The sequence below is a fragment of the Chelonoidis abingdonii genome, chromosome 8 (genome assembly GCF_003597395.2).
Source record: "Chelonoidis abingdonii isolate Lonesome George chromosome 8, CheloAbing_2.0, whole genome shotgun sequence".
In the NCBI taxonomy this organism is placed as follows: Eukaryota; Metazoa; Chordata; order Testudines; family Testudinidae; genus Chelonoidis; species Chelonoidis abingdonii.
Genome location: NC_133776.1, coordinates 51,566,702 through 51,581,678, shown reverse-complemented (window position 1 = coordinate 51,581,678; position 14,977 = coordinate 51,566,702). Strand labels below are relative to the sequence as shown.

The 14,977-nt window shown below is 52.9% G+C and overlaps 1 protein-coding gene across 3 annotated transcripts in view; it reads left to right on the top strand.

Moving 5' to 3' along the window:
• Positions 1-14,977, top strand: part of IGF2BP2 (insulin like growth factor 2 mRNA binding protein 2) — a 103,879-nt gene that overhangs the window by 52,410 nt on the left and 36,492 nt on the right. For all 3 annotated transcript variants that reach the window (XM_032763614.2, XM_032763615.2, XM_032763612.2), the window contains exons 2-4: positions 8,660-8,708; positions 10,137-10,188; positions 13,812-13,875. In XM_032763614.2, the coding sequence (XP_032619505.1) occupies positions 8,660-8,708; positions 10,137-10,188; positions 13,812-13,875 (165 nt within the window). The remainder of the gene's footprint in view (positions 1-8,659; positions 8,709-10,136; positions 10,189-13,811; positions 13,876-14,977) is intronic.

Sequence of the window (14,977 nt, the reverse complement as noted above, 5' to 3'; positions counted from 1 at the left end):
CTGAGAGAATTTTTGATAGAAACTTTATGGAAGCAAACTTCAACAGGGTTTCAGTACAGCTCTCTGCTGCCGAATCGGACCAGCATCTGCTGTGCTATGCATTCTTTGCTTAGCCTGTCTAGTGAGTTCTAATAGTTTCCTTGAGAAAAATAAACCTTCCTGAGTATGATGAGATTAAAAATTGAGCTAGGCTGGTGAATTGGGCAGAGCTTGTAAGTTTATTCTCTCGCACGCACATGCGTGCTTGCAGGCATAGACAAGTCCTGAACTTGCACTGGGGCAACTTTTCTGACCTATTCAAGTCTGTCATTTTGTGATGTTTCGACAGGTTCGCCATGCGATTGGCAAAGTTGTTTATGTCAGTTGGAAGCTGCATAATGAGTAGCACATTACTCGGTGAGTGGTCCCACCGAAGAGAGTGTAAGACGCTACTGGGTGTGCATAATGGGGGCAGTCAGACCTCTGCCACCAGTTTGCAGGAAGTTGATAGAGAATTCCTTTATCTTCCAGCTGTGCGTTTTCAGGTTGGGCTCGGGAGGAAACTTGGAGACAACTGTAGCTATGAGCTACCCTCAGCTAGTCTTACTCACTCTGAGCAGTGCCTTACTTTGTGAGTAGACTGAGCCACATCCAAATTAAGATGCTGCTGGCCATGAGTAAGGGTGGCAGAATTTAGCTCTTCGTGAAAGGAGTAGTTCAGACACAGCCTGTAATCTCTGTGGCAGCAGTTTTGCAGGCGTTATAACCTCTGCAGGAGGCCTTGTGGGCCTTCCAGCTTCGCAGAGCATGCTGAGTCTTTATGGGGAATGTATCTACTTGGGGGAAGCCTGTCAGGCCTTTGGTAAATAGTCTAAAGTTCACCGAAGGCGGACAGAGAATTCATGCGGGCTGGTTTTGGAAGTGAATAGCTCTTGGAATGAGGGCCATGGCTTTCAGAAGTAGCCCTGTATGCTCAGTCTAGCAAAAGGCTCCTGAAGGAAACTGATGGGAAGTTTGTAGGCCAGGTTTCTTCCTAGAGACGAGGTGACTGAAAGAGTTGGGTGACTTTTGCCAGAGCGAGCAGCTTTGTTTTCTAAGCCTTGTGTCTCCGGAGCTACCTCTGATTCCCCGCAAAAGCTATCTGACATTCTCCTCAGTTCACAGCTCACATGCAAAAGTTGAGGGGTGCAAGGGGCTTTTCCAAGAATTTGTTAGTGGGGGAGGGAGTGGAAATCATCCTAATCTTTGAAGCCTTGTCTTGGCTTTCACTGCTGAGGTTCCTGGCTCTCCAGAAGACAATTCCGTTTCATTGTGAAATGTGCCGTGAACACGACAGCTAGAATGATGCCAGTCCAGTCAGAAAGGATGGCCTGGGTGGGGCAGCCCTCAAGGAAGGGCCATGCTGGTGTGGGAAGCAGTTGGCTGTTTGCTGGTTGCAGGCAGCATGGAAGGTGGGGTTTGAGCTTAGTGGAATGGAGAGCATTAGGCAGACAATTCCATGGAGCAACAGCAGCCACTGGGCCATCCGTGGAAGAGCCTCAGGCACTGCAAGCAGAGAGGAGAGGGCTGAGGCCGGAGTGGAAGTGAGATCCCGGGGGCGGGGGTAGGGATGAGGGGGACTTGCAGGCAAAGCATCCAGAAGGAAAGCTGAGAAGACATGACTGCATCACTCTAGACAGTGAGGACAGGACGGCAATACTCTGACTGGCCTGGAGCTGGCTCATGGACCCAAGCGGAGGCTGCTGAGAGGGAGCAGCGGTAGTGGAGGCAAGGTGTGTGGCGGAGGATGGGCAGAAGATTCCTGAGGCAGGTGGGAGTGGGCATGTGCTATGTTCAAAGCAGGTAGCAGGGGATAGGCCAAGTTAGAGCCATTCCAGTGGCACGACGAGTGAAGGGCTCAAGGTCCAGAGAGGGCCGTTTCAGCCCATGCTGAGCCCCCAAGGTCTCCTTCCTTGCGCTGGTGCAAACTGTGCTCGTGGTGGGTAGCTGCTCAGGCATGTGTGCTGATGTGGGCCTGCTTTGGCCTCATTGTCACCAGCTGGTACGGCAGGGACTAAAGCAGGGTAACTGCATCCGATCTCTGGGGTAGGAGGCTTCCCCCTCCAAAATGGGATCTGATGAGTGTGCTACTGAGCATGATGGTCCCTGGCAGTCGTTTGCCACTCACCCCACTGTGCTGCCCCCTCTGCATCGTGTGGCAGTGGCAACAGACACCCAGAGATCAATTGTTCTCAGTGACTTCCCTCTGCATGCCCAGGATGAGTTTTCTGAGCCAGGTCCACATCTCCTGGTCTATCCCAAGTAGCCACTGGCTCAGCTCATGCAGCTGGTCACACCGGGGACCTGGCTTTTGGGTTGGCATTGGAGGTGAGGCAAGTGGAAGTTAGCCCTGGGTCAGCAGCCATTGCCTCATGCGCTTTGAGATTGGAGCATCTCTCCTGCCAGGGCAAGGGTCTGGTTGGATGCTCTGCCCTCGAGGTTAACAGACCCAGGGATGTTATTAACCAGGGGGCTGGTTCTGACCCACAGAACCCTTTGTGGCCTGGGACTGGCCTACCTGAGGGATCACCTCTGCGCCATGCCATGCCATGCTGCCACAACTGGCTCTTTCTAGTTATCCAAGGGAGCAGGCAGATGGCAGGGTGTTCGGGCTCTGGAACTTGGTCCAAAATACCCCAGATTTGGTGACCAAAGCTGTCATAAACAGATAGCTAAGGGTTAATGTTTCTTTTACCTGTAAAGGGTTAACAAAGGGAACCAAACACCTGACCAGAGGACCAATCAGGAAACCGGATTTTTCAAAGCGCAGGGAGGGAATCTCTTTGGGTGTGGGTTCTTTTTGTCCGTCTGTTCTCCTCGTCTCTGGAGAGGATCTTCTTATCTCCAGACTTTCTAATCTCTGTTTCCCAGTTGTAATAAACAGGTATAAGACAATAATACGGTTTTGTTAATGTTTTGTGTATTTACATGTGTGTAGTTTGCTGGAATGTTTAAAATTGGATTCTTTTTGAATAAGCTGCGTTTAATTCATTGTTTTCTCTTTAAGCAAGGACTCCTCGTATAGTGTCACCGTTGATACAGAGACCTTTTTCTTTTCTTTTTATATAAATGCTTTCTTTTAAAACGGTTTGGATTTTCCTTTTCTAGTTAGGCTCAAGGATAGGAATCTCTGTGCCAGGATTACGTCTCTCAGGGAAATTTACGGGGATGGGAAAAAAGGAGGGGGGAAGGGAATTGTCCTCTCTGTTTGTATTCGAAAGATTTAAGTAACAGTAATCTTCCAGGTTAACCAGCGAGGGAACTGGAGGAGGAAAGAGGGGGAAGGAAGTGGGTTATTTCCTTTGTTGTGAGACTCAGGGCATCTGGTCTGGGGTCCCAGGGAAGTTTTGGGGAGACCGAGAGTGAGTCAGACACGAAATTCTGGGCTGGTGGCAGCGGCTATCAGATCTAAGCTGGTAATTAAGCTTGGAGGTTTCATGCTAGCATCTTATTTTCTGAACTCTAAGGTTCAGATCTGAATAGGAAAGCTATGACAAAAGCACACTGCAGATGTCATCTGTTTGAGGAGGGGGCACATTCCCAGGCATGACTTGGGGTGAGGGTCTTTTCTTGTAGTCATTGTCTGCTGGCTGAGGTACTGGGAGTGCTGATGTTTCTGGTCTTTGTGGCTGTGGGGGAAGAAGGCCTCTGTGCCCTGGCAGTTGTGCTGCACCCAGGGTATGTCACTCGGCATTCTGGAGCGCTCCAGCTGTGTAATATCTATTGGCAGAGTGGGGCAGGTTACCGGAGACAGGCCGTGACACCACTAGGACTGTCGGGCGGGAGAATGCCTGGACTTTACAAGGGTCCTCAGGCAGTGGATGCTCCACTCAGTGGCCTCCACTGAAGGGAGCCATGGAAACACCTGGCTCAGGACCGAGGGACCAGCTGTTCAGGTGACACAAGTGATGGCTACACTGACACCTTCTCAGCAGCAACTCTGTTCTCCTTAGTGGCGGGGAGGGGCACAGCATAATCCTGCAAGGAAGGGGGAGTGAGTGAGTCCCTTCCCCAAGCCCTAGATCTTGGCCGCAGTGCCGGGAGGGGGTTACATACCATTATGCGGACATCCACTAATCCTTGGGAGCGACTGCAGTTGATGGACATTCCTTCTGAGGAAGGACCTCAGGAGCCAGCCCATTGCAGGGGAAAAGGGACTTTGTGTTTTTTTCATGACTTTAGAAATGAGAGGTTTCCTTTGCAGCAGGCTTTTGAAATTTAGCAGAAGCAGGGCCCTGGGACCAGGGAAGTGTCTTTTCCTTGCCTCATGAAATTCCAGTCAGGTTTGGCTGCGATACAAATGTATAAAAATCGCCAGTGCCCTGCCCTTGCTTTGGGTGCTAATGTGGCTCATCTCGCATTGTGCGCATGTCAAAGTGAGTGGAGCCCCGACAAGCCCAGGAATTGTGCCTCTGAAGGCAAAAGGGCAAGTGAAGTTCAGTCCATGGAGCACTGTGCTCCAGCCGCTTCGCTGGAAAGTTCTGTCAGTGTGGACGAATGGATTCCCTGGAACTGAGGATTTCTAGACAAATCAGCCTGTTCTCTGCTCTTCTCTGCATTGCCAGTGTGGTCCGGGAGACACTGACCAGCAGTACTTAGGGCCTTTCCAGAAGCACCATTAGCCCCAGCCTCAGGGAAATGCGCTTGGTGGGGAATCCTTGGCAGGTTGAAACTGTTAGCTGCTCCTTTCTGACTCCACTGGCCGCAGGAGTGAGCGGAACTGTTCTAGGGCTCGAGATGGGAGGAGAAATCCTGAAAGCACCAGGTAGCAGATGGAAGGGACCCTGGGATCTTGGCTTTAAGGGCAGAGGATGTTAACATAGGACTTGCCAGACTGGATCTGACATACCTTCTGGAGTAGGGAGGGTGATGCTAATGAACTTGTAAGACTGGTTCCTTGTTCAGAGCTGAAGCTCTGATGAACTAGTGGCCACAAAGATGTCCCCTGCGTGATGGAAGAGGGACTGGTGCCTGGTGAGCTGTTAGCAGGGGTGCAGGTTGTTGTATTGTTTTTGATATCTTTTCTCTGTAAGGCGTTTTACCTGAAGAACAGAGTGGGCTGGCTTAGAAAGAGCTGGTTGGTAACATATCTGGAGCAATCATTGTTACCAGTCTCGGAGGAGAAAGCAAGCAGGGCTGTCTGTGCTGGAGCTAACACAGTGAAGGCAGCCTGGGAATACCCCAGTCAGAAGGGAGAGAGGCGCCAGACTCCACCCAGGAAAGGCAACAGCTAGGGAGCTGGAAGCCTGAGACTGGGGGCCCTTGCTGGACCTCTGAGGGGAGATGCAGGTGCAGGTCCCTGAACTGGGATGCCCCCCAGGAGCAGATGTGGGGCAGTCAGTGCCAATTGCGTCTCTCAGATGTGAGGTCTGTGTGGTGTTGCTGCTCAGAAGTACTGTGCCTCTCCCAAACTCCTGCTGGTAAAACTGGTACACCACCTCCCAAGGCTTAGTCTTTTCCATGCCTGGTATCTGTTTCGCAGCAAAGCGGGGGGCTGATCACATGTGGCACCTCTGCTTAGCAATGCATCTCTTGGTCATCCTTGTGATTTGGTGGAAGGGGAGCGAGGGATAAATGCCCCTGTCTCAGCCCCAGGCGTGTGCCCCCCAGCCAGGGGAGGTGTACAAGGCGGTCGGTTTTCCTTGCAGCGCAGTAGGTTTCCCACCTCTGAGCACTGCTTTGGGTGTTGGGAAAATAGTTGTGGGGAGAACACAAAATATTCCTCCCTCTCCCCCTACCCCTCCACTAACCTGCAGGAGCTGTGAATTTCCACCGTCTTGACTGGCAGGGGCATTTGAATCGTTTCCAAGGCAGTTTATCAGCTCCCCGTTGTGTGCCCTGGGGTGGTGGCGCACTGGCAAAGCCAGGCCATGTTTCTTTCGTGTGCTGCGCTCTCCATGCTCTGATCAAACCGTTGTTGCTCCCCACTGCTGGAGGAGGACAAAGGAGTTGCTCTAATTGCTCTGCTGCCAGAGGAGGTGTAGGCGATGCTGGTTCGGAGTCACCAGAGAACACAGCTAGCAGCAGGAAGCAGCAGCCTTGCTGCAGAGACTGGAGGTGCTTTCAGAAGCTGTGATGATGTTAGATCCCCTTTCAGAGCAGGAGAGATGAGTACCTGGCGAGGGCTTCCTGGTGGCCAGCGGTGTGGTGGTACTGTGCCAAAAGTGGGCACTTCTAGGGCACTGTGCCAGATTAACAGAGGGAGTTAGGCACCTAACCTGCTTAGGCACTTGTGTAAATCCCATTAGACACTGAAATCTCTTTGTAAATGTGGCCCGTTGTGCCTAGCACAGGTGGCTTAGGGCACCCCAGACCTCACAGGATTGCAGGAATTGATGGAGTAGTGGGGATGGGTCATGGCTGTGTGCCTTCTGCCCGGCTTCTGCACTGATGCACAAGGGAGAGGAAGGCTTTGCTCACCCCCCCGGCACACCCGTGCAGGGCTGGACGCAGTCAAGCCGTAGAAGACACCTCATCAGTATCCAGGGCACGGCAGACACACTTCATCTACCCACACCGACTGAGATCATCTGCTTTTCATTCCCTTCTGCAACGCCCCTGAGTGATCCCAGGTCCCTGTGTCATTCCAGCTTCTCTCTCCTGACCTTTCCAGGCAGTGTGTTGTCCTAACGTCGTGATGCACCCGAGCTTGTTCAGAAGGGCTGATTAGTAATGATGATGTCACTGCAGGTCATCAGTGCTGGCTTTTCATGGCTGGAATCTGAACTTCGATGTCAGTGAGGCTGTCACCCAGGACAGAAAGCCAAGGGAGAGGTGCTGGAGGAGACACCCTGAAATGTGTGGCTAGCTCTGACATCTTGGAGTTTCCTAGCTGCCCTCTGCCATCCCATAATATATGAATGGTGTGTCTTGGAAGTCAGATGTGCAGTATTGTCTACAGTGGACATCAGTGGACACTGCCCTGTGCCTGTTGCAGTGCAGCAACTTGTCCTGCCTGGGGGGTCTGGCAGAGTCGTCCTTCCCTGGTTTGGTTGTTGCACAGAGGTGAACCCTGCAGTGTTCTTTGAAACTGGCTCAGCTCCGATCCGATCGTGGTTCCTCCACCAGGCCGTTCAGAGGTCGGGTCCCCTCAGTGGAAAATCTCCATTGTGTGAGAGTTCTGCCGAAGCACTGCCCTGGCGTTGTCTCCAGCTACATCTTCGCTGTTGATGGAGGGGGGGTTACAGCAGGATAACCAATGTGCATGAGCTGTCCTGCTGGAAAACCCTAGTGGAGGCAAGGTGCTGGTAGGTTTTACCAAGAGGTCAACACTGTACCCCCTGCCCACCAGGATATGACCTCGCCTAGCCACATTGCAGTAAACACTCCCACGCCTAGGCTCTGCCGGGGTCTCACAGTGGGATTGCTAATGCCCATGGCAATCAGAGAGTATGGACAAGATTTGCTTTGCCCACCCCATCTCTCTGGGTACAGCTTCATAGGAGCTGGTGCCATAATTCCCAGTTCAGGTGGATGTGTCTGCCGTAACGTGCTAAAAACAGCAGCATGGCTTGGTCGCCCCGAGAGCATGATCCTGTGTGAAACTCAGTGTATGAGGGGCAGCCAGCCCCTCCTGCCGTCTGCACTGCTGGATCAGCGCTAACGTGGGTATGTCTGCCTGAGCTGGAAATTCTACCTCCAGGTCCAGTGTAGGCACACCCTCTGCTAAGAGCCTGGCAACTGCCCTGTGCTGGCTGACATTAAATTAGCCCATCCCCTTTCCTTCAGCTGCAGCCTGTCTCCTCTAACCGTGTGTTGTTCCCAAATCGCGCCTGCCAGTGGCTCCAGAGGTAGAGGCCTCTGCCTCCTTGGCCCTGGGTGCAGCTGCAGCACCGTGGGCTTTGTCTTGGCAGAATTTGCTCTCCTTGCAGTTTTGTCTAAGGAAATTCTGCCATGGTTTTCCTGGCCCAGCATTCTTACTGCCTCCTGGGCCGCTTCCCCTTTGCTGCGCCCCACGTTGTTGGTTCCAATGCAAAAGACTTGCATGTGGCTCCAAAGGAAGGGACAAATTGTTGGTAAAATTTCGACTCCTCCAGGGAGCGACCTGATCTCCAAACCCTGGAGCACGGGTGCGTGTGTAATTGCAGATACGCACATGTGCCAACCTTCCATCAGCTTTCCTGGGTTTCGGGCGAATGCAGGAGATTGAAACAGACAAGGCTTCTGCTCTCAGAGAACTGTCTGGGAGCACTGGGGCTCTTTCTGTACTCCTAACACCACCCAGGCAGCGTTTTACCCTGCCACTAGGTTTGCTTCATGCTCTGTAAAATGGCATCATACCTGTTCCCTTAGCAGACGGGGGTTACTGCTTCACAGCCGGTGGAGGGGCAGGATTGGGATTTTTTCCTCCACGTGAATTGTGAGACAAATGAGTAAGAGGGGAATCATGAGGGTGGCTGGAGCGTTAGTGAGGAGGATTGGCCTCTGGCTCTGAGCACCTGGGTTAACTAGTTTGGGTGTAAGCAGCCACACTCCCAAGCCCTGCCCATTACTGTCGTCTCTTGTGCTGTGGTCCCTCAGGTGTGTCACTAGAGTTTCAGATGGTATATCCCACGTGCACCCCCACCTGGGATAGCTGCTTGGCTGGGGAGCCCAGGAACTGCAGTGGTGTCTGGGCTAATCTGTGCTGGTTTCTTTACAGGAGCAGGAAGATTCAGATCCGGAACATCCCCCCTCACCTACAGTGGGAGGTCAGTAGATTCCCGCTTCCTACAAAGTCCCCTTGTCATTGCATCTGAATAAACCTTGGAGGCTGGGCAGGAGCTGCAAGCACAGTCTGAGCTTTGTCCTGTGGCATCTTCCTAGTGGCTTGAGGAGGGAAGCAGAAAGCAGCCTTTGCAGAAGTTTGTTCCAGTGACACTGTGTTTCCTAGCCTGAGGCGCAGGTGTGGGTGTGGCTTGGCTATAGCTCAAGATGTCCCATCTCCTCAAAGTGGCTACAGAATCGCAGTCCTGGGGGAGGAGCTGCCTAGTGAAAATAATCCACCTGCTGCTTCTGCCTGGCACCAGGTGCCAGGCTGGGGAGTGGCTCATGTTGAGAAGCGCCCTGGGTTCCTTGCCATCAGCTGACCAAAGCCAGACCCAGCATGGAGCTGACATGATGGGCTTTGGGGAAGTACCTCCAGCATCTTCCAGGGTTTCTTTGGAGGTGGCATTTCCCCTCTGTTCCTGCTGTGGCGATGTTTGCTGGGGTGACCCAGAAGGTCTGGAGGCGGCTGAGTCCAATTCTGATGCCAGCAATAGCTGCCATAGGGACAGTGTGCTCGAGAGACTCAGCTGCAGGTTCATTTGGGCTTCAGTGCCTGTTTACACTAGGAAAAGGACATCTTTCCCCCCTCAGAAGGCCAGACCCAGCCATTGTCAGCTCTTCCCCCAAGAACGTGCCTGAGGGTGTGCTGTGCCGGGAATCGAAAAGTGGTTTGGTCCGTCCAGCCCAGCAGCTGGGCCTGTTGAACCTCAAGTGACAAGGGCTGAAGAGACACAGTCAGCAACCGGTCACTTGTCTTGTGTAAAAACGACGAGAAGTCCGGTGGCACCTTAAAGACTAACAGATTTATTTGGGCATAAGCTTTCGTTGGTAAAAAACCCACTTCTTCAGATGCATGTCTCCATCCTGGCTGGAACGTTAGTGCATGTCTCCATGCATCTGAAGAAGTGGGGTTTTTTTTAACCCATGAAAGTTTATGCCCAAATAAATCTGTTAGTCTTTGAGGTGCCACTGGACTTCTCGTTGTTTTTGTGCAAGGGTTCTCAAACTGGGGTTGGGACCCCTCGGGGTCGCAAGGTTATTACCTGGGGGTTCATGAGCTGTCAGCCTCCACCTCAAACCCTGCTTTGCATCCAGCATTTACAGTAGTGTTAAATATATAAAAAAAAGTGGTTTTAATGTATAAGGGGGTTCGCACTCAGAGGCTTGCTGTGTGAAAGGAGTCACCAGTACAAAAATCTGAGAACTATTGTTTTTGTGGATACAGACTAACACAGCTACCCCTCTGATACTTGTCTTGTGTAGGTAGAGCCGGAACTCTGCTCTGCTCCTCAGGTCAGCCAGACGCACAGGGGAGGGTCCCTATCGCTAAGGCTGACTCACCCTGCATTGCTTGATGCTTTCTCTTTCAGGTGCTAGATGGACTTTTAGCTCAGTATGGGACTGTAGAGAATGTGGAACAAGGTAAGAAATGGGTAGGTGGCATCGTCCACCCCCCCCCCCGCCCACCTCTCCCACTTAGGAGACTCCCCTCCCCACCCCTGCTTCCTTGGAAATCTCTATGCTCAGTCTCTGCCCAACCCATCTCTTCAGATACACGATACTGTTTTGCCTGGTCATTGCGAACCAGGCCAAAGTGGGACAAAGTGCTCCTAGCTCTGCTGTATTGCCAGTAGGTGGGTTTCCAAGCCACTTCCTACCTGGCCTGTAGGTGAGGAGGGGAGAAAAACCCACACTGTCTGTCAGGACGGGGCTGGGATGGTGGCACGCTGCCTTGCAGGACACGGGCCCGCTCAGTGCCACAGCTGCGAGTCCCATTATCTGGGATTCTGACTGTCGTGCAGACTGGAGCCAACTGGCCTGCAGCCCTTTGACTCAGGAGCAGTGCGGGTTGGCAGTAAAAGGCCATTGGAATCCAGAAGCCATCTAGACAACACCTGGAATGGCAGGAGATCCCCAAACCTATCCTCACCCGACCAGCTCCTCTTTCTGTGCTTCCACGTTGCCAGGCACGGGGCTGCCCACACAGGGCAGGCCCCAGGCCCATCTGAGACCAGGCAGCGGTTCAGCTTTTGCTGATAACACTTGGGGTTCATCTGATAAAGTGATGCATGGCTTGGGGCCTGATCCTGCCATCAGCTCTAGCTGCCGTTGAGTAGGAGTCCCTCATTTCTCTGGCCGTCCTGCTGGGTCAGTTTGCAGGGTAAAGGCCTACTCCCCCTTCATGAGGCTGCCAGAATCTGGCCCTGGAGGCACCACAAAATCCTGCACTCATCAGAGCTGCACCCCATTGTGCTCAAGCAAGTAATGGAGATTTGCAAAGTGTTCTCCAAGGCAATACACGTGTGTACACGTGCACACACGTGTGGACACATGATCTTGCAAGACTGCACCACAGGGATGCAGGGCTTAGCAGCTACCCAGAGCATGTCCCAAAAGCCCTGTTAGCATACTAAAAGGGTGCCTTTGTTTTCTGCTAGGCCGTTCCTGGGGCAGTTGCACACGGTGGGTGGGGGCAGTATTTTTATGTCTGATTTTTAATGAGACTTTTCCATACTCTGTACTCAGAGTGCAAGGGATTTACCAGAGCTGTCCCAGAGCCCCTCTCTGAGATATCAGCAATGTGTTGGGTGTGAGCTCTCGGCAGTGCCTGAGAGATCAGTGCAAGAGAAATCCCTCAGGGTCCCTGTTGAGTTGAGCCTAGAACAGGATCAGATCCATGCCACAGGATAAATGGCCCCATTAAGTCAGTGGTATTTCTGTCTAAGAGAGGATTTCAAGACTGGGCGCTCTGGTGGAGTATCTCAACCCCTCGGGGCATCTAGGTCCCCTGGGCAGCTTTGGGAATCAGCCTCTGAGTATAAACCACCCTTTAAAGCAGGGGTGGGCAAACTACAGCCCACTAGCCTTTTTAAGCTGGCCCGCAAGCTCCCGCTGGGGAGTGGGATCTGGGGCTTGCCGCACTCCACACTCCAGCCAGGGCGCAGGGTCAGGGGCTGCTCCATATGGCTCCCGGAAGCCACTGCGTGGCCCTGCTCTGGCTCCTATGTGCTCCAATGGCCCCCTTTGGCACTCCAATAGGAGCTGCACGGGCGGTGCCTGCGGATGGGGCAGCGTGCAGAGCTGCCTGGCTGCACCTCTGCATAGGAGCCAAAGAAGGGACATGCCACTGCTTCTGGGAGCCACTTGAGGTAAGCGTTGCTTGGAGCCTACACCCCTGAGCCTCTCCCCACACCCCAACCCTCTCCCCCAGCCTTGATCCCCCTCCTGCCCTCCGAACTCCTCATCCCAGCCCGGCGCACCCTCGTGCACCCCAAACTCCTCAGCCCCACCCCAGAGCCCGCACCCCCAACCAGAGCCCTCACCCCCCTCCCATACCCCAACCCCAATTTTCTGAGCGTTCATGGCCTGCCATACAATTTCTATTCCCGCATGTGGCCCTCTGGCCAAAAAGTTTACCCACCTCTGCCACCGGGGGTGCTGTAACTGCATAACAGTAACACTGCTTGGCCTTTGTCTACTGCCTTTTCTCTGAGGTCCGTTGAGCCTCTGTTAGCCCTTGCAAGAGTTCTGTGAATTAGGGAAGTGTGATGCTCAAGTGGAGAAACCAAGGCACAGATCATCTAAGTGACTTGCCTGAAATCCCACAGCAGATTAGTGGCCTAGCCTGGATTAGAACCCAAGACTCCCATCTCTCCAGCTGTTACAGGGTGCAACTCCCACGCAGCTGTGAAACCGTATGGTAGAGGGTGATGGCAGCAACTAACCTAGCACAGACCAACCTTCCTGACTCATCCCTCCCAGACAGGGGAGAGGGCAGGAGAAAGCCCTGGGATGTTTCACGCAGTGTGGGGGCAGAGGGGCGGGTCCACAGAAAGCACAGGATATGAAGAGAAGATTCACAGGCAGCCACACAGCAGAGAAACTTGGCCAAGCGCCCTCCCCAGTGCCTCAGCAGGTCCATGCCAGGCAGCGCCCAGGAGAGGCCCCTCCTAGCTCCTGGCAACTGCCCTTGGTTCAGATAAGAGCTTCACTTCTCTCCCAAAGGATAGGGATGGCCCTCTAGTATCACTGCACTCCGCTAGGAATCCCGCCCTACCTAGAATGTGAATCTTCCCCAGGGCACATGAGAGAGAGCCCCAAGCAGTCATTCACCAACTGCTCAGAGCCACCGTGGGGGGCACTTGGGCTCCTGGTAATGCCACAGGACGGCAGCCAGGGGCTTCTTGTTTTTCTGTTACCTCTTGTTCTCTGGGCCACTTCACTTAGCTACACTCAGCTCTCCTCAGCTGTGTCACGCAGCACAGAGCCAGCGCCTGCCAGCCTGGGCAGCAGTGAGCAAAAGGGCTCGACTGCCTGGCCCACTCACAGTAGGAAATAGAGAAGTTTCCCTTTGCAATTTAGTGTCTGTACAAAACATCCTGGCCATGGGGTGAAGCTGGGCTAGAGAGATGTCTCCAAGAACTCCTGGAAAGAAGCGATCCCTTCTTTTTGCCTTCAGTGGTAGACAGAGCCCTGCATTAACCATGCATCAATGCTCATCCTCCCGTGGATGCAGCTGTTCTTAAGCCCCATCAAAGAGCAGAATTGTTTACCAGCATAACAGGCTGGGGACACTAAATCACTGGCGTAGCACCTAAAGACGATGGTTAAAAACTGCTGACCAGGTCACAAAGAAAATGAGTTTGGAGTTCTCATCACTGTTAACAGTGGGCACTCATTCACTTCCACCCACAGCCAGCCAAAGCCACACGCACCCCGCTGTGACCCAGCTGGTGCGCAGGACAGGCCTCAGATGGCAGGAGCAGAGTGTGCAGCTCCAAGAATGAGGCCCACACCCAGCTACTCCTGAACTTAGTATCCACAAGGGGCATAGATCAGCCAGTGAGCAAAGATTAACCAAGCCCACCATCACAGGCACCCAGCCCAGGGAAATGGCTTCCCTCCCAACCTCTTACTCTAAAGAGCAATCAAACTCACCCCTGGCCAGGAACAGCTGACCGGCTTAGCAACTGTCACCCAGGAAAAGGTGACGAAGACCTTCTTCGTCCACGAGCTAATGCCAGCGTGTGTTGCTTTCCCTTTAGTCAACACAGACACAGAAACAGCCGTTGTCAACGTAACGTATGCAACAAAAGAAGAAGCAAAAGTGTAAGTGGCTCTTGTTCTCATTCATCCTTCCTTTCACCCTCTCTCTTTCTTTCTCCCTCCCGGCAATGCCTTTCATTGCATTCACCTTTTGGCACTCCACCTCGCTGGGGCGGGGCTCATTTATTTCCATGTAACACATACTGGGTTTGCCTGCGACTGACCCAGTGTTCTGACATGCTGGCAGTGAGCTTCCTCTCGACTCAGGGGAGGGGAAAGACGTAGGTCCTGAAGGCCTCAGTTGGGATGTGCCACGCAAGGGGGGTGTCGCTGATCCCATAGTGGTTACTGATCTTGCTCTCAGGAAGATTTTCCTTGAAATGCAGCCTCATTTTTCCCAAATTATTTCCCCTAGTTGTTCAGATTGCATTTGTCCAGATTCTGTTCACGCTCGTTCTGCTCTGCCAGTTCATCCTGTCTCACTAGGCCTCCTGGTTTTATATTCTGTTCTCATAATTTAGTATAAACTGAGTTTCCTCCTTTCTCTAGATCATTAATGAAGCTGTTGGCTAAGAGTCATTCTTCTTTAGACTCCTTTTGCTAGTTTTTGTTTCCGCTGACAGTCCAAGGCGATTTGAGTGAATCAGAGAATGTGATTTTGTTGGGCCCTGTATCAGATGCCCCGTATGGCCGTGTGCACTGCAGAGCTTTTCGCGCACACTGGCAGGATACACATGGTCAGTTAATGTGCAGCAGGCTGGCATCCTGGCTGGCCACACACTAAGTGTGTGTGTGGAGGACAAGCTCTGAGTCCATCCCAGTGCTCCTGGTGTGAAGCAGCTGGCACTGCCCCTTGCCTGGGCTCAGTCGAAAGGTTCAGTGTCATCCAGGGGTGAAATCCTGACCCCGCTGAAAGTGATAACAAAACTCCCATTGGCTTCAGTAGGGCCAGTACTTTGGCCAAATATGCAGCAAACTAAGCCACCTGATTAGCTCAGTTTGGAAGGGAGTCCGGCAGGAGGTGCTGGCAGTGTTTCCAAATGTCCCTGCATATCTAGGTGCTGTGGGGCCGGGGGGGGGGGGGGTGTCACTGAAGTCAATGGGTTCAGCCCCGCCATCCCCTCCCCAGGAAAGTACTGCTCAGCATGCAAAAGGGAGGCAGAAT